Source organism: Neodiprion fabricii, chromosome 5, assembly GCF_021155785.1.
Source record: "Neodiprion fabricii isolate iyNeoFabr1 chromosome 5, iyNeoFabr1.1, whole genome shotgun sequence".
In the NCBI taxonomy this organism is placed as follows: domain Eukaryota; kingdom Metazoa; phylum Arthropoda; class Insecta; order Hymenoptera; family Diprionidae; genus Neodiprion; species Neodiprion fabricii.
The window spans coordinates 1,991,887-2,018,983 of NC_060243.1; the positions used below are offsets into that span (position 1 = coordinate 1,991,887).

The following is a 27,097-nucleotide window of genomic DNA, read 5'->3' on the forward strand; positions in this document are numbered from 1 at the left end:
CTTAATCAACCACCCAGACGCTTGCGAAGAGAGAGAAGCCAATGCGACAAACGTTCAAAGCGTTTATTGCCGCGGGGAAATTTATATTTGTTTTTTCCCCAACTCTTTACTTGAGAGAAGATTTTTTTTAAATTCAATATTTTTATACGACTACACTTTTGGTCGACCGTTGTTTGATTTTTTTCATTTATACCCACTACAGGTAGAGGAAGAAGAAAAAACTCAGATAATCTGGGGAGCACGAAGAAGGAAACGGTCAATGTTCAGGATGAAAATTCGGCCCAGGGTCTATTGGCGAACTCGGCTTCTACGAGCGGAGATAGCAGTTCGACTTTAACCGCCGTCAACACTTCCCAAAGCTTGGATATCGATCCGCTGGATTGGGCGCGAGCTTGGGAACAACAACAGCAACAATTCCAACGGCTCCATCATCATCAGCAACAAAACAACGAACGCATCGGCTCCGAGAGCCAGCTAAACTCTCCACCTAGAAACTCCGCTTCCGGAGGAAAACCCGACGTTTCACCACTGTCGAAGTGAGTTTCGCCAAGGAAATTAAATTATCCGTAAATTTGAACGGGAAAAGGCATGTATTGGATATTAGATAGAAACTGAGATCAGTTTTGTCAAGCGTTGATTTTTAATCCGTTCAATTCAGACACGACGACTACACTTTCGCAGTCTATCCATAGTTAATTACAATTACGCACTGTAGCAATAACTGGCAAACCGACGACTGCAAATATTTGTTCCTGGAACTTTTTCCTTCTGTTATATTGTTTTATTTTTTTCCCCCAAGTCTCCCGCACCACTCATGCGAATCCGCGAATGAGCGCCGTGGATCTGAGGATGATTCGGTTGTTATTTTTGTTCACTTTTTCTGGCGATCTGCAAGAGGGAGAACTTACATCGTATATCCTATACATACCTATGTGTATATATGTGTATTATGTTCTTACTTTACTTATTGTTACGTCCTTTTTTTCGTTTCTCTCACCTCGCAGGTATTTCGACCTGGAGATCCTTTCGGATGTGGCAAGTTCGAGGACGTCTGATATCCGTTTGATGCCGATGCCTGACCTTGAGGAAATGGCAGCTCCTGACAAAGAAAAGTCTAGTCCACCACCGATATTGAGAAGAAGACGAGTCGCTGCTACGGCGGCAGCTCTAGCTGCAAATTGCAGCGGTAGCAATAGCGGCAGTACGGCTGCACCGGCGACAAGCACTTTGGCGAACACGGCACCGACGATGAACGTCGCTCAAAAAATCGATACACCCGATAACGCCAATCAGCACGACTATCTTCTCGGGCATCAACATCATGTTGGAACCGTGCCGACTACGCCGATCAAGCAACTCCCCTTCAGCCCCTCGCAATTTCTCAATATTCCCAGCCCTGAGGCTTCTTGGCCAAGAGCCAGCACGCCCAAGGGAAGCCCCGGACCCTTGACCACTCCTCAGCCAAGCGGGCTTAGGAGAAGTCAGACAGGTGAGTTATGGAAAAACTTTCTGTCTCGGTTAGTTGCTTCTTCCAGATACAAAAGTACTGAGTAGTCGTTGGTAGACTGTCAAAGTTTGTTTTTTCTTTTTCTGTAGAGTTCTACTGAATACAAACTCGTTCATGTATACGTTACGAATATACCGTTGCCTGTTAATATCACGTTACACAATTGTGTCTAAATGTTCATTTGCTTAGGCGGTAGCATGCCGAGGACGCCAACGCCGTTTAAGGATGCATGGGCAGAGCTGGTGCGTCGTGATGGTCCAACGACGCAATTACCAGCAACGCCAAGTCGCCTGGATGCACTTACGGAAATAATAAAGCAGGAGACAGACCGAGAGAGTTTGGCCAGCACGAGTATTCTTCAGGATTCCGGTTACTGCACCGGACGAAGACGAGGGAAGGAAAATAGCGCCCCGGGTGGAAAAAGGGCGCGGAAAGCTCTCTGCCAAGCTTGGGCGAACTCTCACGACAACGGCGACATGAGTTTTGCCGTTGAGACTCCTGTGCGTAACAAATTAGATTGGTTTTAAATACCTGATTTACTAGAATTTTGTTTATTACTTCATTTTTACGTCTATCTATTTTGCAGAGCAAAAGCCTGGACACCTCCGTTCTGTTTTCACCCGCGTCGATGGCCCTGGATGACAGTTTTCTTGCTACTGGACCAAGCCCATCAAAGGTAGAGCAGCACTGCACGTCCGTTCATCAACTCCAAAACCAAAACCAAAACCAAAACCAAAACCAAAACCAGAATCCAACCCAAAGCCAACAGCCAGCTCTGTCCTGGTTTTATACGCGTTCCCTTCCCCTTTAGACACGCTAGCCGGCCTCTAATTATTATTTTATTTTTTCTTTCTTTCCTGTATGATATTTCCTGCTATATCTTACTATATCTTACTATTTAACTTTTCTCTTCGTTTTTTCTCTCGGTTCTAATTGAAATAATGTAATTCCTCAGTACAGGTTTCATTGTTTTCCCTTTTCTTTCAATGATTATTCTCCCTCTTGAAACGCGTCAATGCGTTTGAAAAAGTATAATGAGAATTATGTCTATTGTAATAATGATAATTAACACGAAAACTAAACAACGAACAAAATGTGCTAAAAGTTCTTCTACCAAAAAAAAATAGCACAAAAACAAAAAAAAATTATATTAATTTATTAACACCGCGAAAGTTAAATTATTTTTTCGATTATGTTTATTTAACAATGCTTTGACCGCGTCAACTATATCTATATATATATATATACATTTTCTATATATATATATATATATTTATATACGTATATACCCTAATTTATTCTGATAGTAAACGAATATATTCTCATAATTTTATGAATGATTATTTATTCATCCAATGCCTTATAACAAATTAATTTATTAGTTTCATAAAAAACATTCCCTTGCTTTTTTTTTTTTCTTTTTGTATTCTATATTTTTCCTCGAATTTCTTTCCTCATGTGTATTCATTAATAACTTATGTATACTCGGGTCCAAGACGCGAACTTGTACTTAAATTATCAATTAAAATTACTAATAATATATACACTATACCGTATAATTTAAAAAAAAGTAACTAACTCATCTGACATTTTTTTTTTAAGTTTTTAAAAAATTTTCTTCTATTTCGATCATTACGATTTATCCACGAAGTTAACGTATATTCTTGTTGTTTTATTATTGTTTAATTAAGTATTCAATATACATAATGTATAGTTTTGGATAGATTAAAAGTCCATACATAGTAATCAAAGATTAGATATTATTACAAACTTGAAGTTGTTTTTTTACGGTCTGTTCAAATTAATACAGACCGACACTCATGTTAGATTTTTTTTTTTTGCATCTTTTTTTTTAGTTAACTTTTTATTTAATTTGTTTTCACCTTCGAGTTATTACCGTGTTCTTAGTTTTCCAAACCCCGTCTTCGAAGACCAAGACTTTAAGACAGGGTTGGATATACATATATATACGTATACGATTGTTCTTAAAAATTTTAATGCATTTTTTATTTATTATTTTTCGCAAACTTCAATCGCGTTGCATATTGATTGATTGGGTTGCCGCATGTCCGCACTAACCACAGTACAATTATTATTCCTCCCTCCTCCCTCACAGGCCTGGCCTAGCGTACCAAAGTACCTCATCCTTTCCCCCCTGCTGTCCTCTAAGACCTCGATAAGCAACCCAAAGATTATTTGGATAAAAGAGCGAACACAAATTTCCTGGGAATTGCCCGCCGCCATGTCCTCGCCCTCGATTTCATGTAAGAAGTAATACAGAGACCTAGTCAAGCTTTGAGTCAAAGGTATTCGATGAAGCAAAAGAAAAGATATTCTTAAAAAGAGATGAATCAATCGAATTGATGATAATAATAATAATAATGATAATAATAATGATAATACTAATAATAATAAATAAGGAAGCAAGTGATTGACTGAAGTCAAACTCAGAAACAGTAACGAGTATAAAATAAAACCCCTGCAGTCTCTTCGTAGCTACCTACGCATTGTTCTTTTCTTTTTTTTCTTTGTTTTACTATTACTGTGTGTATTTCTTAACTACCGGCTGTAGCTAGTGTGTCTATCCTTTCCAGACATCCCACGACTTTACATCCGTACATCGGAGAACCAATGCGAAACGCGCTATCCTCTTCGAAGCTATTGACAGCTCGTGCAGTTTTAGCAGCCCCCTACTAGTGCGACCGTTTAAACGTGCCAAGGTAAGTCACCTCTAGAATTTATTCAATTTTTCGTTTTTTTTTTTTTTTTGTTTTTTTTTCCTCATATTTTAAAATTCTTTCAAATTCTCCTTTAATCAGTATTTGCGTACATGTTATTTAAATCTTATCAATTTACAGCTGGAAATTCAATGGACAACTGTGGCATGCGGTCAGACGCAAGATCAAATAGAAATGACCAAAGCAGCTCGTCGTTTTCTGAATAACAATGGATCATTTGCTCTGCGCCCCCGTTCACTCAACTTTTGATAGAATTTTGCTGCAACTTGATTGAATTCTGTGTTATACTTACATATAGCTATCGGAATCGTAAAATATTTATACACAACAAGCAATGCATCAAATTGATAATAATATTAATCCTAATGATAGAAATAATGATAAAAGTAATGATAGTAATAACAACATCAACAACAACATCAATAATAACAATAGTAATAGTAGTAGTAATAATAACAATAATAATAATAGTAATAATAACAATAATAATAATAATATATTGTACGAAGCGAAAATTTAGTTAAGTCTTTTCATTAAATCCATATTAGTATAAGTATAACGGAGGAGAGGGCGCGTAGAGCAGATTACCGATATCCTTTTGTTTCTTTTTATTTTTTAAGTTTTTTTTTTTTTTTCCAATTTTTCATCATTTCCGATGGTTTGATTCAATGCCATAAATGTTGAACTGGTGACTTAAGTGATTATGAGAATTTATCTTTTGTCATTTTTTTTCAAGTTGACAGTGGGTTCTTTATTACCTAGTGTATGTACAACATGGCTTGGAACACCTCGACGCTAGTTAGTTTCGTTTTATTTCTCAGACAATTCTCGGTATGTGAATATCGTTTTACATTATTCTCTATTCAGAGTCATAATAAACGATTACGTTTGCTTTTGCGATTGGAAATGTTTTTATGGTCGAATAATTCCTGAGAAATAAAATGAAACTAAGAAAAACGAGAAATAAATTCGTAACATCCCATTTCAGTATGCAAGCAATGCAATTGATGATAAAAAGTTAGAAAAGATTGGATCGAACGTGAGGGGTAAGTCGATATCTAACTGAAATGATATGAACTGAAAACCTACAAATTTATGAATGCAGTAAAATATTTCCTTTCGTTCATTTCCAATACTTTTCGAAATGTTTGACCTATGAAACTCATGGCAAAATAAGATTTTTTTAACCCAACCGCTTTCGTTATCCCTGAATTTTCAATGGTATCGCGCAGGTTTTACTTTTGATCTCTGACAGCTGCATCGACTCGTCGCTCCACCAATAGTCATTTCTGGCATTAATCGCGTTTATTAGTGATAAAATGTATAATAAATATATGAAACCGAAGTCTTAGATTATTTGAATTTACGTTACAATAAATTTAGAATGAAATTTTCCTTAAGGGTGTAAATATTGTTTCCCTAGGGAGTGAAAAGCTTTTGGTTGATTTACGTTAATTACACATATTGATATGTAATCTAACTCTGTAATGTCAAAAACTTTTGCGTATACAGCCATATTAATTATTGTATAGTTTAATTATTGGTACAAAGGCCTAAAAAAAAAAAAAAAGGAAGAGTATTATTTATATAGGTATTTATAGTACTTGAGCAGCTCATTTTTGATTTGCAAAACATTGAGAAAAAAATTTATAATAGCATTTAGTCGTGACTAGAGCTTGAATATTATAAGATTTGTTGTAACGAGATTAACAATAAATGATTAACCAGGCTATAATTCAGTCGTAGTCAACTGTACGACATTCCTCAGTAATCACAGTGATGGAATTGTACCCAACAAAGTGATGCTATCTTTTAGTGGGATATACTATAGATGAAGTATATATTTGTGGTACGTCTTTACACTCAAGGAACGAAATCGATTTGGCGCAGTCCCAGGACGCTGTGATCAACGCATCAGAAGTTACAGCCAAAAAACGAGAACCTGTATTTTTGACACTTTTCAGCAGGTCATCTTTTCGTCGTAATTTCTCTCCTGTTGGTCCCACGCTCTTTTCGCTGCGTTTTCTAAGTTCCTGGGGGTCCAATTGGTCGGGAAAGGGTCATACAAATCAATTCTGAGATGGAAAATTTTTCGGTCAAAAAAAAAGGAAGGTTAACCCCTTTGTATTTTTGGCGAAAATTTTGGCGATTTTGAAAAGTGCTGGAATAAATTCTTTCTGACACTAATTCGACGTAATTTTGCGAGAGAAATCGATTGGGTGCAGTCCCAATACGCTGCGAGCAACGGATCAAGAGTTACAGGCAAAAAACCAGAACTCGTGTTTTTCACATTTTTCAGCTGGTCATCTTTTCGTCGTAATTTCTCTCCTGTTGGTCCCACGCTCTTTTCGCTGCGTTTTCTGAGTTCCTGGGGGTCCAATTGGTCGGGAAAGGGTCATACAAATCAATTCTGAGATGGAAAATTTTTCGGTCAAAAAAAAAGGAAGGTTAACCCCTTTGTATTTTTGGCGAAAATTTTGGCGATTTTGAAAAGTGCTGGAATAAATTCTTTCTGACACTAATTCGACGTAATTTTGCGAGAGAAATCGATTGGGCGCAGTCCCAATACGCTGCGAGCAACGGATCAAGAGTTACAGGCAAAAAACCAGAACTCGTGTTTTTCACATTTTTCAGCTGGTCATCTTTTCGTCGTAATTTCTCTCCTGTTGGTTCCACGCTCTTTTCGCTGCGTTTTCTGAGTTCCTGGGGGTCCAATTGGTCGGGAAAGGGTCATACAAATCAATTCTGAGATGGAAAATTTTTCGGTCAAAAAAAAAGGAAGGTTAACCCCTTTGTATTTTTGGCGAAAATTTTGGCGATTTTGAAAAGTGCTGGAATAAATTCTTTCTGACACTAATTCGACGTAATTTTGCGAGAGAAATCGATTGGGCGCAGTCCCAATACGCTGCGAGCAACGGATCAAGAGTTACAGGCAAAAAACCAGAACTCGTGTTTTTCACATTTTTCAGCTGGTCATCTTTTCGTCGTCATTTCTCTCCTGTTGGTCCCACGCTCTTTTCGCTGCGTTTTCTGAGTTCCTGGGGGTCCAATTGGTCGGGAAAGGGTCCTACAAATCAATTCTGAGATGGAAAATTTTTCGGTCAAAAAAAAAGGAAGGTTAACCCCTTTGTATTTTTGGCAAAAATTTTGGCGATTTTGAAAAGTGCTGGAATAAATTCTTTCTGACACTAATTCGACGTAATTTTGCGAGAGAAATCGATTGGGCGCAGTCCCAATACGCTGCGAGCAACGGATCAAGAGTTACAGGCAAAAAACCAGAACTCGTGTTTTTCACATTTTTCAGCTGGTCATCTTTTCGTCGTAATTTCTCTCCTGTTGGTCCTACGCTCTTTTCGCTGCGTTTTCTGAGTTCCTGGGGGTCCAATTGGTCGGGAAAGGGTCATACAAATCAATTCTGAGATGGAAAATTTTTCGGTCAAAAAAGAAGGAAGGTTAACCCCTTTGTATTTTTGGCGAAAATATTCGCGATTTTGAAAAGTGCTGGAATAAATTCTTTCTGACACTAATTCGACGTAATTTTGCGAGAGAAATCGATTGGGCGCAGTCCCAATACGCTGCGAGCAACGGATCAAGAGTTACAGGCAAAAAACCAGAACTCGTGTTTTTCACATTTTTCAGCTGGTCATCTTTTCGTCGTCATTTCTCTCCTGTTGGTCCCACGCTCTTTTCGCTGCGTTTTCTGAGTTCCTGGGGGTCCAATTGGTCGGGAAAGGGTCATACAAATCAATTCTGAGATGGAAAATTTTTCGGTCAAAAAAAAAGGAAGGTTAACCCCTTTGTATTTTTGGCGAAAATATTCGCGATTTTGAAAAGTGCTGGAATAAATTCTTTCTGACACTAATTCGACGTAATTTTGCGAGAGAAATCGATTGGGCGCAGTCCCAATACGCTGCGAGCAACGGATCAAGAGTTACAGGCAAAAAACCAGAACTCGTGTTTTTCACATTTTTCAGCTGGTCATCTTTTCGTCGTCATTTCTCTCCTGTTGGTCCCACGCTCTTTTCGCTGCGTTTTCTGAGTTCCTGGGGGTCCAATTGGTCGGGAAAGGGTCATACAAATCAATTCTGAGATGGAAAATTTTTCGGTCAAAAAAAAAGGAAGGTTAACCCCTTTGTATTTTTGGCGAAAATTTTGGCGATTTTCAAAAGTGCTGGACTAAATTCTTTCTGACACTAATTCGACGTAATTTTGCGAGAGAAATCGATTGGGCGCAGTCCCAATACGCTGCGAGCAACGGATCAAGAGTTACAGGCAAAAAACCAGAACTCGTGTTTTTCACATTTTTCAGCTGGTCATCTTTTCGTCGTAATTTCTCTCCTGTTGGTCCCACGCTCTTTTCGCTGCGTTTTCTGAGTTCCTGGGGGTCCAATTGGTCGGGAAAGGGTCCTACAAATCAATTCTAAGATGGAAAATTTTTCGGTCAAAAAAAAAGGAAGGTTAACCCCTTTGTATTTTTGGCGAAAATATTCGCGATTTTGAAAAGTGCTGGAATAAATTCTTTCTGACACTAATTCGACGTAATTTTGCGAGAGAAATCGATTGGGCGCAGTCCCAATACGCTGCGAGCAACGGATCAAGAGTTACAGGCAAAAAACCAGAACTCGTGTTTTTCACATTTTTCAGCTGGTCATCTTTTCGTCGTCATTTCTCTCCTGTTGGTCCCACGCTCTTTTCGCTGCGTTTTCTGAGTTCCTGGGGGTCCAATTGGTCGGGAAAGGGTCATACAAATCAATTCTGAGATGGAAAATTTTTCGGTCAAAAAAAAAGGAAGGTTAACCCCTTTGTATTTTTGGCGAAAATTTTCGCGATTTTGAAAAGTGCTGGAATAAATTCTTTCTGACACTAATCCGACGTAATTTTGCGAGAGAAATCGATTGGGCGCAGTCCTAATACGCTGCGAGCAACGGATCAAGAGTTACAGGCAAAAAACCAGAACTCGTGTTTTTCACATTTTTCAGCTGGTCATCTTTTCGTCGTCATTTCTCTCCTGTTGGTCCCACGCTCTTTTCGCTGCGTTTTCTGAGTTCCTGGGGGTCCAATTGGTCGGGAAAGGGTCATACAAATCAATTCTGAGATGGAAAATTTTTCGGTCAAAAAAAAAGGAAGGTTAACCCCTTTGTATTTTTGGCGAAAATTTTGGCGATTTTGAAAAGTGCTGGAATAAATTCTTTCTGACACTAATTCGACGTAATTTTGCGAGAGAAATCGATTGGGCGCAGTCCCAATACGCTGCGAGCAACGGATCAAGAGTTACAGGCAAAAAACCAGAACTCGTGTTTTTCACATTTTTCAGCTGGTCATCTTTTCGTCGTAATTTCTCTCCTGTTGGTCCCACGCTCTTTTCGCTGCGTTTTCTGAGTTCCTGGGGGTCCAATTGGTCGGGAAAGGGTCATACAATTCAATTCTGAGATGGAAAATTTTTCGGTCAAAAAAAAAGGAAGGTTAACCCCTTTGTATTTTTGGCGAAAATTTTGGCGATTTTGAAAAGTGCTGGAATAAATTCTTTCTGACACTAATTCGACGTAATTTTGCGAGAGAAATCGATTGGGCGCAGTCCCAATACGCTGCGAGCAACGGATCAAGAGTTACAGGCAAAAAACCAGAACTCGTGTTTTTCACATTTTTCAGCTGGTCATCTTTTCGTCGTCATTTCTCTCCTGTTGGTCCCACGCTCTTTTCGCTGCGTTTTCTGAGTTCCTGGGGGTCCAATTGGTCGGGAAAGGGTCCTACAAATCAATTCTGAGATGGAAAATTTTTCGGTCAAAAAAAAAGGAAGGTTAACCCCTTTGTATTTTTGGCGAAAATTTTGGCGATTTTGAAAAGTGCTGGAATAAATTCTTTCTGACACTAATTCGACGTAATTTTGCGAGAGAAATCGATTGGGCGCAGTCCCAATACGCTGCGAGCAACGGATCAAGAGTTACAGGCAAAAAACCAGAACTCGTGTTTTTCACATTTTTCAGCTGGTCATCTTTTCGTCGTCATTTCTCTCCTGTTGGTCCCACGCTCTTTTCGCTGCGTTTTCTGAGTTCCTGGGGGTTCAATTGGTCGGGAAAGGGTCCTACAAATCAATTCTGAGATGGAAAATTTTTCGGTCAAAAAAAAAGGAAGGTTAATCCCTTTGTATTTTTGGCGAAAATTTTGGCGATTTTGAAAAGTGCTGGAATAAATTCTTTCTGACACTCATTCGACGTAATTTTGCGAGAGAAATCGATTGGGCGCAGTCCCAATACGCTGCGAGCAACGGATCAAGAGTTACAGGCAAAAAACCAGAACTCGTGTTTTTCACATTTTTCAGCTGGTCATCTTTTCGTCGTCATTTCTCTCCTGTTGGTCCCACGCTCTTTTCGCTGCGTTTTCTGAGTTCCTGGGGGTTCAATTGGTCGGGAAAGGGTCCTACAAATCAATTCTGAGATGGAAAATTTTTCGGTCAAAAAAAAAGGAAGGTTAACCCCTTTGTATTTTTGGCGAAAATTTTGGCGATTTTGAAAAGTGCTGGAATAAATTCTTTCTGACACTAATTCGACGTAATTTTGCGAGAGAAATCGATTGGGCGCAGTCCCAATACGCTGCGAGCAACGGATCAAGAGTTACAGGCAAAAAACCAGAACTCGTGTTTTTCACATTTTTCAGCTGGTCATCTTTTCGTCGTCATTTCTCTCCTGTTGGTCCCACGCTCTTTTCGCTGCGTTTTCTGAGTTCCTGGGGGTCCAATTGGTCGGGAAAGGGACATACAAATCGATAATGCGTTCTCGGCCCCAGAATCGGAGAAGGACGGCTTCTGTTAGCTTGTTTTTGTCAGATTTCGGAAAATACGACATACAATCCACTCACACCACATATCGAGGTCATCTAGACTGAAATGAAGATTGAGTAAGGCCCATAGTCGTGGGGAGCCAGGCTTTTAGAGTAGTAATCAAAAAACGGCATTGAAAATCTTCATGAAATTTCTATCAATTCTTCATCATGTACGCAACTTCCTCAGTGATCACTTTCTTGCAAGAAAAATAATACACACATTGATTATCTTTGAATCATATATTTGACGCCAGTTTTATACAATTGCTCTCACACATTCAAAAAAACTGCTCACGCTTTGAATGACGATTATACACTTATGAAATGAATTTGGCACTATAGATAATGCATTCCCCTGCATTCTGCATGTTTGATAAAACTACTGCAGTACATATGGTCAATGTCTAATACATTCTCTAATTTTTACCATTCACACTCAGTGTTGAGCATAAGGTTTTTCAATCGAAATAAAAACACCATTTACAGAAATCAAATGATATTCGAATGGTGTGAATGTATTTAAAGTATGGAAGAATTTTTGTATGAATGTGTGTCACACTGGGATATTATGCCACGTTTACGGCTACGACGTCGCTAATTTCCCAAGACACAACGCATTTCGTCTTCTCGCTTCCTTTTTCCTCTTTTACAGTAATAAATAAATACATAGTTATCTTTAAATACGCTATAGCATTATCAAGAATTATTTAGGCTTAATTTTCACGCACGTTTTTCTTTACATGGTATGCAAACAGTGTCAACATAATGAATTTAGTACATTATTCATTTGCTTCAAAAAGATCATTAATTTCTCAAAATTTATTCAGACAGATTTGCATACTAATGGTTTTTTAAATTGTAGTAAATATATTATGCATAAACCGATTTATGAAATAAAAATATGTAGAGTACTGCGCTACTGTTTTGTTACTGAATACTGACGGCTGTTGATTTAAATGTGTTCAAAAATTAAATCGTTGATATGTTTTTCGAGGTCTCAGCCGCAATAAAAATTACTAGCTTATACCTAAACATCAAATTCAAGTTCTGAAAATCAACGTCATTGTAACACTAGAAAACAAAAATAGTAATAATAAAGGTGAAATGTATTAAAGCGTGTCAAGTGTGAAAGAAAATACAAAAATGAAAGAGATGTTCAATGTCAATCAAATATAATTGCGAAAATTTGATCATTTCATGTAGTGATTGAACCAAAAGAACGTGGACAAAGGTCAAACCAAATTGAAGAACGTTATTGTACATTTACACTTGTGATTAAGAAATTGGGAACAATTAAACTGTCTCTGTTAGATTCAAATGAACCAGTCTGAACTGCAAATCTAGTTAAACTTTGTGCGCTACTGTGTAGTTGATATAAATAACTAACAAGAACAAAATCTCAACTATTGACGGTTTTGTATGTAACCTTAAAAATTGCAAAGTACCAGCGTAAATTATGGTATTATTCAAATATCACATAAATTGTCTTACTATGACTTAGGAGCAACGATTATGATTGTCCTTAGGAATAAATGGTAGTAGATATAACGTCGATGGCCAATTTAAAATATTATTAATTAAGTGATAAATAATGTTATTACCCATGAGTTTAGACTCTCATTTTTTAATTATACAATTTGAACTATCTATGGCTTGCGACCGATAGTAAAGAATATTTTCAAATTACTACCAAATAGTTCGGGGAAAAAAATTTAATCTTCAGAATGAGTTCATCTGTTTCCTCTTTTGTTTCAATTTCATGCTCCATTCCCTTCGGTACAATCAGGACCGTTTAATTAGTTTCAGATTAAACTTGGTACGTACTTATGAAAAGAGCTAGGTTTCCTGTCAATCGAGACTTGAGATGTATCTGCTAACTAAATAACAATATATCATCCCCCATACTTTGTAACGGATTTAAACCTTTCGAATACAGTAGAAAGGAAAAAAAAAAAAGAAAAAATATCAGCTGTTTGCGACATTGGCCCAAAGGAAGTTTAACGCTTATGGTCCCTTTTTAACAGCCAGCACAAGCTCAGAAAAATGGTTTTGAAATGAAATGATCAGTTAATAAATAAGTACCCATTGCTCCATGTTTCACGGCATGCTCAACAGATACTAATGATTGTGTAAGGAGGGCGCAGTGCTTAAAAGATTTGTACAATCATTGGAATGTTGTAAATCAATGTAATAAAGTACATTAAAAAAATAAATAATGAATTTTAAATCTGATTTCGCTATTCAAAATAGTAATTAAAATACGTTAAACGTCAACGAATTACGTTCTATATTTTCAAAGCCTGGGCTGGCTAGCGCCATTAATTTTCTACACACACACATTCTTACTCCCTCTCTCTATCTCTGTTTCACTCTCACTCTCGCACTCCTTTTCAATATACAAACATATTTCATTGGCAGTAAATCCTCCGAATCATGCGTCAAACAGTCTAACAATATATGCAAGTACAAATTGAAAAAAGGAGAAAACTTCACGAAATCTAGACAACTATTGCGACACATATGTGGCAGCCTTGTTCAATCCTCGTTAACAGATATTTAGTTTAATACAAACTGGTCCATGCACTTTAGACTGGAACCCTAATGTGGTCAACAGATGTTACAGAGTATAAAATTACGATAAAAATTAACGCGATTCGGAAGTATGGTGTAGATAATCGCAAGTTACTATTAACGCTTGTACAAACAACAATACTGTTCTTTCATGAACAGTTGTTTTTTTTTTTTTTTTCGTTTTCGTAGGTTATTTGTTGGCTCGTGTTTTGAATGAACGAACTACATTGAGAATAGCTGGTTGGGGTGACATCAGGTGATTCGGATGGGGTCAGTTAGTGTTTTGCTTATTTGATCGCAGTCGGGCAAGTCCCGATCGTTCTCCTTCTTCCTCGTCTGAAGTGCAAGGAGGCCCTCCTCCCACAGCACCACGTGAAGATGTTGCCTGCATTAATTCCTGATCAGGTACATTTCGATGCTCGTAAAGTAAGATATTTAACGTCTCTTCGTAGATACGCGCTTCCGGGAACTCAACCTAAGTCAAAATGGGACAACATTGGCTAAGACAAAGTTTGTAGAAGACGTGAAATTCCATAAAAATTGGTACAGTCCGACCTCCAAATAAGAAACCCAGCAATAAGAAACTTTCCCCAGTTCCTCACTCGAGCGCTTCCCCCACTCTGACTCGAACTCCGAGCTCGAGACTTTCGTGCGCGAAACCTCTGGTTAAGAAACCATCCTTGAAGGGAAAGAGTGAGAGACAGACAGAGGTAGCGAGCACGGAGCGCGCGCCGGGTGGGGGTATGCGATATATAAGAAAAACTGTTCCCCTTGGGGGCTTCTGGTTTCTTATTCGGAGGTTCGACTGTATTTACTGGTGTTGTGATTCCACAAACAATTAATCTCTATTTGTACTTTAGCTTCTGGCAACGGCAATAGAAAGAAATGTTCGTTCAAGTTAGAAATTTAAATTCTGCCTAAAGTTATCTTTACCTTTGTATGTTTTTTATCTGTCGCGTAGACGATAGAATGACAACAAACTTCGGCAACCTTACGACCATGTCCATAAAAAGTCCAGCAACAAATTTCACTCGACCCAATTACGTCCTTAATGAACAAAACCCTGCCGCTAAATCTGAGCGACATCTTGTCAAACAGTTCTATATTTTTCAACAGATTGTCATCTGATGTACTGTAAATAGAAACGAATGGGTCATATGATTGCTTTCCAAAAAAAAATTTTAAAAAGCGAAAAAAGCCAAGCTGTTTAAATCTGTCTCCTACCTCGTGTAAGAGTACTTGTTGTTGTGACGATTAATCAGTAATTTAACAACAGGTTTTGTTGTGTTGCTGATAAGGAGTTGCTGCTCACGTTGGGAGGTGATAAGTGGAACCCTGCAGATGGGTTCAGCCTCCCGCTCCTTCCGCTGGAGCGCTTGTTCGCACGACTCAGCCAGCTCGCCGATGCAATAATACTTTGCCTCGGCCAGCAGCTCTGCCATCTCCTTCACACTCTCAGGTAGCGGAACTGAACCGTCCCGCAAAAAGTTTAAGATCGTGCCAAAGTGCTTGCCACACCGATCGATTAGGATCCAGCCTGTGAAAACAAATAATAGTAAATAAAAAGAAAGTAGGGAACTTGGTTGATTTTAAAATTTGTACACCATTTCATTTGGAATTGCCTTTTGGAAAGAGGCGTGAGCGGCTCCTCACCTTCGCAATCTGTAAGAACCTCCATCCGACCGCTAAACATAGCTCGCAACATAGTGTCATGTTTGGTGAGCGTGCCAATGGTGGTGTAATGAAGGGAACCGCCAATGTTTAATTTGACGTACTGCGACGGGTTTCCTTTCATGACAGTTTTGTGATCCCCCGACATAACGATTTCGCCGCCAGGTATTAACGCGGCCGCGGATGATGACGATGATGGTGATATGTTAATTGTATCGAGCGTCAGACTCAACATTTAAGACATGAGCAACAGAATCGTTGCTTGTTAATAGACCGGAAATTTTATTAAAACCTGCGTAACTAAGGTTATTTACAAATACAAGTTGGATTCGCTGATCAACAATAACAGCGAATTTAATACGATGTGATTTTAGGTTATAATCACTGTAAACCAAATCGAGTCATTTCGACCTCGTGATGGTTTCCTATGTCTTATCTAATTATACGAATTGTATTAAATTCTTATCCGCGGCACAATTCATTCGATATTCTCATGGTCACTAAACAAAAATTCCTTTTAATAAACCAAAAAAAAAAAAAACACTATTTATATGTTTTGCCCCATGTTGGAGACGTGAATATGATACGCGTATGAGAATGTATGCGAGCATTATGCATGAGTGTAACTCGCTTGTGTTAACAGGCTTGGGTAACGATATCCTAACGAAGAGAGTCAGCCTTATGATGATACGTGTTTCAACAAAATTTAACAGTGAGCTACACCGGCTAATATGCATTTTACAATGCCGGCATCGTCAACTGACATACCGACAAAGCGTGTTGTCTTTTTCTAGCTGGCGCATTCAAAAGGGAGGGAAAATTTAACGTTATCGATAAAACGCCGGCTGACGTTTTTCTTAACCGACCAGCACCCGAAAATTATAGCCCGTTATGAATGCCGGAAAACGAAGTTTTGAGCAGGTGTTATAAACTTTCACTGCTTTTCGCTATACATGTTGTCTACTTCACCATTCCTTTACACGCGCAATAGCTTAATTGTCGTAGATAATTGTAATGAAGGAAGATTATCGGTCGGCTAAGAAAATGCATAGTACCGCCTTAACTCGCCCGGCACCTGCGCGTAAAGCAATTGCAATATACACATGCATACGTCATGAATCACATCTGTTTGACGAAAATGGCCGACTCGCTGGGAAAATATGGGTTATTCATCGATGATTTGAGCAAGATACGGGTACTGGAGCCAGAAATATCGAATCAAACAAATAAATTGAAAGAGGAGTGTCAGAATTTTGTTTCCAGTAAGTGACAAGCAGATATAAAAGCACAAAAGGGATCAATCAGCGTGACAGCGATTGACAGCGGTTCCAATGGCACATGCACACAATTAAAATCGTCCATAATAAAAACATCAATACAGAAAAATATACTTGTTATTAAAATCTTATTCGATTCACTTACCTCTATTAAAATTTATTTCACAACCCTCGAGACGTTTATTAAAATACAATTCCCATCAACGCGCTCGTTATCAACGAATATCCTTGCTTGTTATAACTTTGTAAATCGCGCAGACTGCCATCTTTATTATTTTACGCAGACTAAAAAGTTGATGTATGCGTATATGTATAGCCTTATACACACTTCGAAGTTCGATTAGAGCTGGTGTAAAAATAAACTGAATCAAGTAGAATGCATTATAGAAATTGTACATTATGAATAACGACGGATTTAACGGTTTTCCTTTTTTCCGAAGAAAATGGATTGATTTATCGTAGGAACCGTTTCGATAGCCCCGTATAGCAACGAGCGAGAAAGCGAATGGAGTACAGCATAAAATACGAGTGCAATTATTGTTCTAATCCTGGGTAAAATTTTTAGAAATAACAGAGTTCCAAAAGAGTTCCGACGACTTCATTCAGATCGTCGACAATTTGGCGAATGAAGTCGAAAAAGAAAAGATGCGGACTATAGGGGCGCGTAACTTGTTGCGCTCAGTCGCTAAACAGAGAGATGCACAGAGACAGCAAATTCAGGTGTACATCATGAATTACAATTAAAGTTTTCAATCATTACCATTAATTTTATCGTATGCAACGAACGACAACAATGTACTAAACACGCGGTGCGTGTGTTTTGTTCTATTTCTAGGCTCTTATAATTGAAAAGTCAACGGAACTGGAGCGGCTACGGGTGCAGTACGATTCATTGAAAAAAATCGAACTGGAACAATTAGAAACTATAGAGCAATTGACCGCGAATTGATGTTAAAATTTTTTATCGGCATTATTCATATTTATCTTCTATTTCCTTTATGCATATTCTTTATTCCGTGTGACTTTTTCAATGAGGATTGTAGCATACAATTATAAACACTGTTATCAGCTGGTGTATACAATATTATGATGGTGTAATTAATGAAAAATACAAGAGGGTGGTATTTGGGCTGAGCATATAGATAAATTACAGTAATTACACAACGAAGAGAAACGGAATTAAGATCCAAAACAATGAATAATAATAGATAGAATAATTGACGAGTTTTTTTTTTCTCCCAAAATTACATAAATCATGTGTGATGTAATTATTTTTAAAGGAAAAACTCATAGCGAGATGTGTATGCCGTGCGTGTGTATACATATACATTGCTGTATATATACATACGTACGGACTACATAAAATTATAACATAATAATTAAACACGGAAATAAACGGGCTTTGGGTTACTGGCTCTATTTAACCTATCTGTATACTGCACCACATATAATTTGAAAAGGCACACGTTCAAGGATCGCCTTCCCTCTCTTAACTGTTCAATATTACTCGTTATTGAGCATTTCTTCATTATTACATACACGGTCAAATTTAATACTTCAATCCGTATTTAATTTTTGACATTTAAGATTAACAACAGGCGATTCTCTTTTATCTATTTTTTTTTTCATTTGTTTGTAGTTTACAGTAGATGCCATGAACCGCAATTTATTCGATGATCGAGTGGATTGTTAAACATCGTTCATATTTCGCTTCAAAGCGAAGAACAGAAAAAAAATTGTATTTTACGTCAACAACTTAGACCTATTAAGATTGGATCATTATCATCATCATCATCAACGTTTGTAGATAAAAAAAATGTACATAACGTATATTTTTTCATTCTCTTATAACAATAAAGTTACTTTAAAAGAGAAAAATAATCATGAAGATTTACTGCAAACAGTATTCATTCATTACTACCAGCACTGAACTTAATTCATGTAGACACGTAGTCAAGGGCAATTATATTAATGATAAGAATGATAATTATAATAAGAATAATAATAATGAGAAATAGATTAAACTAGATAACATTATAGTCACGCAACCATCCATACAACCATATAGTAACCAGGAATTCAAAAATAAACTTTATTTAGTAAAAATAAGAAATGGTGTCGTATTGAATTACAAATATTATTATTAATCCTACATCCTAGATTTATAAATATGTACAGTTACATACCTATTACACCTGTAACCTAGAAGAACTCTCAGTTGAGTACACATCATAAGAGTAGATTGGAGCAGATAGGAGAATCTAATTCCATTTCCTCTCGTTAAGTTTGCCACATCTTTTTCACACAACGGTTTGCGATAATCAAATGTTCCATGCACGCATCATATACATTAATATGCCGCGACACTGAAGCTATAACATATTATGTTGTTTTCTGATCCTCAAATACCCATTAAACTCGAAAGGCAACAGATTTATTTAACGATGTCTCATTAAAAAAAAATTTAAAACAAACTCTATAAGCGTCAGCCCCCAATCTGCTCCAATCAATCAGTCTGCCACCATTGTTCAACACTAACGATTATTGCAATCCTCCAGACGTGACGGTTTTACACTATTACTATTATTATTCATCATTCATCCGTTCGTTCTGTGTATGTTCAATCATAAAATAACTATTATACTGAGAAGTTCGCCAATTTCTCAATTTATTAAGTCCACAGTTTTTGTCGGTTTTTACCTTTATTTTTTTTACCGTTTTTGCAATTCAAGTTTCGCACAGCAGGATTTCCAAAACTTTACAACGGCCGTATTATTATCATTGTGTCACTCTCAAGAGGTTGCAGAGATACGTTAGTGAAGCTTAGCATAACTTCCTAGACAGTCTCGGTCTTTTGACGCTTAGATTCTGGCGTCGTTTCTTCACCTGTGGATATGTTACCTTCGTTTGCCAAAGGAATTGGTGATGCCGGTCTTTTCTTATTCTCCGTTGCGATTGATGTCATATCAGATGCCTCGGTCGTAGTTGGTATCGGAGCACTTGGCTTCTTAAAACGTACTATTACAGCAGTCATATTGTCACAGCCGGTTCCGTCACCAAGAGTATTCGGTGCAAGACAATGGTCAAAGAGCTACAATGTTCCAAGGATCACATTATACCATACACCGTGAATAAATTCCAGCATGTAAAATATCAAGAAGAACGAAATAGCAATACTGACATTTATCTGATTACAAATTATCATGTGTTATTTAGCTATTGCTTTGTGACAGGGTGAGCATGAAATATAAGACTGAGAGTTCTCAGTTTAACCCAATGCGGCCACATAGGGTAACTAGTTACCCCAGGCTTAGAAGATGTGAAATTAGAGGTCTAAAACCTTTGGAATTGATACAAGTAATGACATCTGCCGGTAGTAGACAAGTGTGATAAAAATCATTAGAAATGTTGAAGAACTCTTCAACAAATATGAAACAATCAGTTAGAAGTCTTAAAACACCCATATGTCTTGTACAACTAGGATTTTCAGCGTGGGGTAATGAGTTACCCCACATGGCCACTAAGGGTTAAAAAAAATTGACGTCATTGTTACAAAATATACAGGTACCGAATTTAAAGTTAACGCAATCTACTTACCTCTTCGCAAATTTGAGAAATAGTCTCATACCCCTGTTTAAATCTGGTACTAACGAACTGCACGACATCTTGGCTAGACATGAAATTCCAAATTCCATCACAGGCAAGTACCATGAATTCGTCTTGTTCAGGATCAATTGTAGCTGTTTTAATGTCTGGTTCAGCAGAGATCATTTGCTCTTGAGGAGGAAGTGCTGCGTTCTGCTTATAGGAGTGGTCTCCTAACGCTCTAGAGAGGTTCAAACCACCGTTAACACGGCCATCTGCAGTAACCTTTCCACCTGCTTTAACGATTCTCTGCATTTCCGGCTGATCCTCAGGCTTGTGATCAAGACTCAGCTCAACAGCTTGTCCGTTACGACAAAGAACGCATCGGGAATCTCCCGCATTCGCAACATACAACTCCCGTCCTGCTAGTACAGCCACTACTGCGGTACATCCGCTATCTGAGCCAGGCTATAAGGTGAAAGAAATCAGCGTCAATGAGTCGGTCTGAATACACGAGAACAAATTTACATTCTCAAATTGTGCATATTGAACAAATTCAAAGGCAACGTAGGTAACAAAACAAACGTAAGAATACTTCTAAGACGAGTTGTGAAAATATCAAGACTTATTTGTAAGAAAACATTCAGGTTATTACTTCTTCTGTCATATCCATGGTACATTCATCGTCGTCATCATCAGGGTCCATGTCATCTTCATCGCTGTCATCATCATCATCATTGTCATCGTCGTCATCAACATTGTCAACATCCTCTGTATCATCATCTTCGTCATCACTAAGGGTAGAGAAAATATGCAATACACGTGAAGTAGCTGCTAAGAAGTGAAAAATGGCAAAATGCTCAAACATGTCTGTATAACGTAATCTCTGAGCCGAGCACTTGTATCTGGAATATGGTAACGAAGAAATAAAATCAGCTACCTTTCAGGAAGACCGTCGAAGGTCTCGTCTTCCTCGTCGTCGTCGTCCTCCTCACTGCCGTCATTAACGCACAGTAATTCATAATTGACGGGCCTCCTTCGACCGCTGCTGCTGATTCTTTCCTGCTGCTCGGCTTCGCCGTTTTCCACCGTTGAACAAGAGCTGCTTGTTACATTGTCGCCTCCTCCTTTACTGCTGTCGGCACCTTGATGTTCGGCTTTGCCCCCAGTCCCGTTAACTTCTGTATCGTTGGTGGTAGGCTGTACCTGAGCTTTGCTGGGAGACACATGTTCCTTGATATCCTCAGAGCTGTCGGGCATATCACTGGACTTGACCGTCTCTGTAACTTTGGGTGATGTAACAACTCCCGATTCTCCGTTACTAGTCGTTGAATCCAAAACCTGCTCTGCCTCGCTACTACCGATGCATTCCGGTGTCACCTTGGCAGCAGAGGCAGCGATTGAGGTTGATCCGCACAGCTGGCTGCTGGAGCTACTGACGTCAGCCTCGTTGTCGTGCCAAGAGGAGGAGGAAGAGCAGCCGGCAGTCAAGAGAGACGAAGAACCAGCCTTATCCCTTGCGCCTCTTCGTGCTCGCAAGTAAGGGCTTGCCGGTTTGCCATCTTTTTCCTTTTTCAGTGCTTTTAACGCTGGATTGGCAACTTCCGACTGATACTTTGCCATCACTTGCTCAAGCGGCATGGCAGCCTCCATTCTAAGGTTGCATACATTTTCCTCTTCATCTGAACGTGACGTAACGAACCAATTTAATATGTTTAAATATCTCATCCAATACATTAGTTCAATTAACAGCGTAGACATACTCATTAGATATTTTGCCATGCCAATTTTAATTGCATGCATTACAGTAAATCCAAACGTTATAACTATCTCTAGTAACAAGAGTAACGCACCAGAATCTTCAGCCTCTGTTTTTTCTTTAGCTCCGCAACTCGCCCCAGCTATCTCCTTCAATACCGTTACAATTTCTGGCTTGGCGAGCGTCGCATCGAACCCTAGGAACGCTTCTTTCAAGGCCTGCTCAATGTCCCCATTCTTATAAGCATCCGTGTCTTTAATGAACTGAGGCAATTTCTGGGCGCAGTATGTCGCCACTTCGTGTCCACCATGACCGTCGTAAACAGCGAACAGCGACACATCTTTGTCAAAGTTTAAACAGCAATTATGCGCGTCCTGAAAAAAACGTGAATACATATTTTCACCTCAAAGATTTCATACCGTTGCGAGGTGACTGTGGAAATAAATAAATATTCTCGTTAATGAAAGTCGTTCTATAGTAACAATGATAATGGGAAGAAAAAGAATCAAAAAGGGTTAGAGCATTTTAATTTGCATACGAATTAATCGACGATAGCGTTAGTTACGCGGCAAAGAGCTAGTTGGAATACGAAAAAGAAAATGAGAAAAAAAATATCTATGCATATATATACATTTTTCTTAACCGCGTTATTATTAGGCGGGCAACCGTTCGTAAAACGAGGGGAGATTTCTCGCGGGTAGTTAATTTCAGGAGGATATTCGAGGCAGGAAGGGACTCGTCTCGTTCGACGTAGCCAGCCGATAGAATCTCGGGTGGCTGAATAATAATTCAAACGATAATTGTAGTTAGGTTGTAACGAAACGAGCCGGCATTCGTTCGAACGTAACGGTGCACTCACCTCTTGACTGATTCGCCAGCCTTGCATGGAACTGGCGCCGAATGCTAGAGAGTCGCCCACTTCGTCGCTCGATACTTTATCGGTTATTGGCTCTGACAAGTAGGCCCCCATTTCGCGAATATCTAAGCCTACGAACACGTTTATCCGGGGGTTACTCAATATTACTATTAACTTTTAATAAAGGTAAGGTAATCATTCGTCGCGCGGGTAGAGAGAATCGTTAACTAGCCCCCATGACCGGTTTTCTGTTTTCACTACAACTAGCGCTCGACTGTGGCGCTATCTGGCAGTGCGCCAGTATAATCGCACTATGCGTACGTATTCCGTGTCCGGAGGGACAACCTTTCCCGCCAATATTTCGTTCTGCGGCTTATTTTACGGTGGTGAATTGTCCACGCGTACACGTTTTGGGAACGCTCGCGAGCCCGGAATAATGAAATTAAGAATTATGTTGATTTCTTCGTCCAATTATTACGTGACGTGTTCCGTTCAATAATTATAGTCATTCTGATAAAATTTGTTTTCATCGATTAACTACTCTTTCTTTTCTAAATGATCTTAGATTTGAATGGATAATTGATTGGCAAAAGTGTGGAAATTCGATTGATAATAAATCGCCTGAGTAAAATGTCAATACCGTAGGAGATGAACAAATAAAATTTTTTTTCGCTCGCTGTCTGAACGGGTCAGTCATCGAATAATGCGGAACAATGTGATACGCGTTAATCCAATGAAGCGAGATCCAATCTAATTCCATTGATTCCTACGTATTATTCTGTATCAAAGGGTGAAAATTCCGTTTTAATTAGTTTAGGATGATGATTTGTTTCAGTAAAATCGCGTGCTACACGTTACGTGTATATTTTTGTAATTCTTACTTGTATGTGGATGTACTCATATACACGATACGCCCTTGCATGAGTTTAATTCCACGTTTCAAAGTAAAAAGACTTTAATCTGCTTATTCAGGTTTTAATTCAATTATCGATTCGATGTGAAATTTGTAACACCAGCGCGTTCGTATGAGAAAGACGTGAAAAGCTAATTAATTTAAACAAATAATTTCCAGTAACGACCTCACAACAAACTAGGATAAAAAAAAACATGTTTTTTTCAATTCTTCAAATCATATAAACAATTCTTATTCTAGATACATGTAGAATAAACTAAAGAAGTTTGTCTCGTTGCTTTTCTCCTCGTTTAGGTTCTAAGGGCACGTTAGGCAGGTCAGAACCAAGACCAAGCATGCCGCCGGCTGCGTCCTTGGTTCTGGTAACGTAATTTCCAGGATAAAGCGTTCCACGTACATATATATACACACACACACATATACATATACATGTATAGTGTAACATACAGTTACAGGCATAGAGGGTCGGTCGATTTGTCGTACCTATGGTACAAGGATCCGCAGATGCAACAGCCGCGCACATGCGCCCCCGTTGCTTCGGCGCGCCGTGACGAATGGCCGAAAGCATAGACTCAGGGGTTCAACGTGTGCAACGATGACGTTTTCAGGTGCGAAAGCGCGCCGCGGTGGGGAGGAACGAATTGCAACAAGGTAGAGCGGCGAGGTGTGGAGGGGAGGGAGGCAGCATCCATGGTTCGAGGCTCGAGGTATGCGCGTGGCGGATGACGCCGGCGCCTGCAGGTACGCCACGCTTCGATACCGTGGCCCGCGGCGAGCCGCGGGTTGCGGAATCTCAGGGGCGAGAAGGAAGGGGAATGCGTGTCGTGACGGTAGCGGCTGCTTATCGATTTGCCGCCCCGCAGGCGGCGTCGTCGTCGTCGTCGTCGTTGGGGATGGGGACGGGGATGAGAAGAGTCGGTGGGCGTCGAGCTATAAGCCTCGTAGTTTGTAGAGACGTAGCGGATATACGTATATGAGTGTTATTTTTTTTTCCTCCCTGCAGGGGGCGCTCGTCACCATCACATTACATCTCACTAATCGTCTCTGGGATATACTGATGCGATTCACCTGTCGGGTGGTTGCTGGCAATGTTAGAGGGGAAATATTGGTTTATTGATGAAGCGAAAAGCGTGGCGTAATAATTTGCGGATATCCTGACAGGCTCTGGTTATACGAGTACGTTATACCTAGGTATACCTACATATACATGTAGCAGCGTTGGCTGGGAGAGTTTGAGAGATTTATCGAAGGGCGGGATGAAGGAAGAACGGTACGTGATGGCTGGAGGGAGGAATGAAGGTGGATTGGAAAGATTCCGTGTCTTATTTGCCTGCAGGCACACGCACCGAAGTAAATCACGTGCACTAGATGCGCGTACGCAGGGTATAACTGCAACTTTGTCGTTCACAACGTATTACACTGGGAGAAATCAGATTCCAAGGGAGGAAGGGGGGGGGGGAGGTTCCCTTCTCTCTATTTCTTTTTATGTCTTTTTTTGTATAACTATAGATATATATAATTACTTACGGAGATGGATGTGTACTCGGGGCTCGCGAAGCTCATTCAAAGACACCCGGATATCCTTCTCGTGTCTGATGATGGTTACGTCGATAGGACGGCCGGACCGAGCGCCAAGTCTCATCAACGTTATATCTATGTAATATGTACGAATATAGACGATCATCTGACGTGAAGAAAGAAATAAATAACTAATAAAGTTCAAGTACAATATACATGCATCAAATTTTTTAACCACACGATTAATATTTTTTTTTTTTTTCTCAGTACAGCTAGCGATTTATTCCATGATCGCGCACACTCAGACGAAGTCGACTTTGCAACTTATTAATTGAGGCGACATAACGTATTCGTGAAATTCATGACAGGGCAGTTTGAAAAAAAATATTAATTTTTGTTATGGGAATGGTATTAGGACTCGAATACATTTGGGATTTGAAGATCGGTATATCGTTATAGCCGAATGCACGTTATTTCGACCGCTATAACAATTATCATAGACCCATACATTATTTCATTACTTTGGTTACGATTCATTCGGGGAATCCCGTTCCTCGAACAGCAGTCAATTACCATCGCGTTAAATGTAATTTCCGTAGCGAATTCCAAGCTACCGTTGCAATCGCTATCATGAGTTCCCCGGCGTCCAGAGGGTATCTCGATCCCCGGAGCTCCGTCAAAAGGAAATAGCGGGAAGCAACCACCTCTGGGTATACGGTCTTGACGGCGGCGGCGGCGGTGGCGGCGGCGGTAGGTACGAGCCCTCAGAGAGCCGTCGATGGTGGGGAAAGCGCGGCGTCGGCGTCGGCGCCGAGATCGGAGGCGCGGGCGCCGTGAGCATCGCCGAGTCTGGTAATCGCCAGTTCTCTGCCGAGGTTCCAATTGACTTGGCCGACCCCGGGTGGACGCCACGAAAGAAAGATCATCGGCGTCGTTTACCCACGAATAAACAATAAATCAACGTTCAAAAAACCATATCACTAGATTTAAATTTCTCCACGGTATAATTGAACCCCCGCGTAAATCGAAATTGATAAACGAGCGCAGCGGCATTGTCCTCGGCTATCAGTGTCGTGCGTGTACAAGAAAATTTCGCGGGTGCTTGTCTGACCGTTCACTCATTCTTTTTCTCTCTCTCTCTCTCTCTATCATTCTCTCTCTTTCTTTCTCTATGTTATTCTCTCAGTGTGCGTACGTGTATCAACATTGTGCGGTACGATGTGGTGTGCATGCATGCCGCGATGCATAATCCGAGCACAACAACGTCGTCGTCGTCGTCGTCACGTTACGTCCGATGAGGAATGATTCGAGATCATCGCCCGCGCACCGGAAGAATATTACACCATGACGGGACGGTCTTAAAAAACGACGGAAACTACAGTGGCTACCTGCGGTCTACTAACCTGAACTTGGGTCGGCCTGACTAGGCGAGTACCTATTTTACTACTAGACTGCAATTCGAATGCTCCGTGTATCCTATAACTCCACATTTTAAACCGCATATTTTTTATCCTGCCGATCGCCCCTGCATTATATTCTCCTTCAAATTTCCCGGACTGAGGCAAAAGCGAGTGACGTGTTCCGCCTACGCGCGCGTGTAAAGAAATTAACGCGGGCGCGTACGTCCGAGGGGCTCTGCGTGTTACGACGTGCACGGTATGAATCGAGGGGTGAATTTATAACCCGAATTCATTCGCCCTGGGCATTCCCGGCGTCCGTTTACCTCTCCTCTTCGTACCGTTAGTCTGCCCCTTTGCCCCTCGCCGATGCTTCCCGCACATCACAGTGCTACTCGCTGCTGCGACGCGACGCGACGCGCCGCCGCTTCTCCTCTGCTCAATGTCCGAGTCGTTTACGCAAGGCTTCCACGAGGTTTACGCGCG

At 39.8% G+C, this 27,097-nt stretch overlaps 4 protein-coding genes across 7 annotated transcripts in view; 2 read left to right on the forward strand and 2 right to left on the reverse strand.

The window, feature by feature from the left end:
• The window catches only part of LOC124182193 (myb protein), a 44,981-nt gene extending 39,112 nt beyond the window's left edge, over positions 1-5,869 (forward strand). For all 3 annotated transcript variants that reach the window (XM_046569128.1, XM_046569131.1, XM_046569129.1), the window contains 6 exons: positions 203-536; positions 1,005-1,489; positions 1,697-2,007; positions 2,094-2,183; positions 4,102-4,227; positions 4,366-5,869. In XM_046569128.1, coding sequence (XP_046425084.1) covers positions 203-536; positions 1,005-1,489; positions 1,697-2,007; positions 2,094-2,183; positions 4,102-4,227; positions 4,366-4,494 — 1,475 coding nt within the window. In that variant the 3' untranslated portion in view covers positions 4,495-5,869. The remainder of the gene's footprint in view (positions 1-202; positions 537-1,004; positions 1,490-1,696; positions 2,008-2,093; positions 2,184-4,101; positions 4,228-4,365) is intronic.
• Positions 5,870-13,789: 7,920 nt separating this feature from the next.
• On the reverse strand, positions 13,790-15,974 carry LOC124183062 (BTB/POZ domain-containing adapter for CUL3-mediated RhoA degradation protein 3). Its single transcript, XM_046571060.1, has 4 exons — positions 15,289-15,974; positions 14,860-15,172; positions 14,569-14,767; positions 13,790-14,110 (listed from the first exon to the last, which is right to left on the reverse strand). Exons 1-4 carry the CDS (start codon positions 15,539-15,541, stop codon positions 13,907-13,909), a joined length of 969 nt encoding a protein of 322 aa, XP_046427016.1. The 5' UTR covers positions 15,542-15,974; the 3' UTR covers positions 13,790-13,906.
• Positions 15,975-16,435: 461 nt separating this feature from the next.
• On the forward strand, positions 16,436-19,030 carry LOC124183064 (intraflagellar transport protein 20 homolog). Its single transcript, XM_046571062.1, has 3 exons — positions 16,436-16,568; positions 17,149-17,303; positions 17,419-19,030. The coding sequence occupies exons 1-3, from the start codon at positions 16,445-16,447 to the stop codon at positions 17,530-17,532; spliced, it is 393 nt and encodes a 130-aa protein (XP_046427018.1). The 5' UTR covers positions 16,436-16,444; the 3' UTR covers positions 17,533-19,030.
• LOC124183056 (probable protein phosphatase CG10417) lies at positions 17,621-25,274 on the reverse strand. Of its 2 annotated transcripts, none has more exons than XM_046571051.1 (6): positions 25,224-25,274; positions 22,022-22,301; positions 21,109-21,850; positions 20,824-20,962; positions 20,181-20,636; positions 17,621-19,674 (listed from the first exon to the last, which is right to left on the reverse strand). In XM_046571051.1, the coding sequence occupies exons 1-6, from the start codon at positions 25,257-25,259 to the stop codon at positions 19,420-19,422; spliced, it is 1,908 nt and encodes a 635-aa protein (XP_046427007.1). In that variant the 5' UTR covers positions 25,260-25,274; the 3' UTR covers positions 17,621-19,419. The 2 variants fall into 2 exon arrangements, with proteins under 2 accessions (XP_046427007.1, XP_046427006.1); XM_046571050.1 differs by lacking the exon at positions 25,224-25,274 and adding an exon at positions 22,787-23,044.
• Between the last annotated feature and the right edge of the window lie 1,823 nt (positions 25,275-27,097).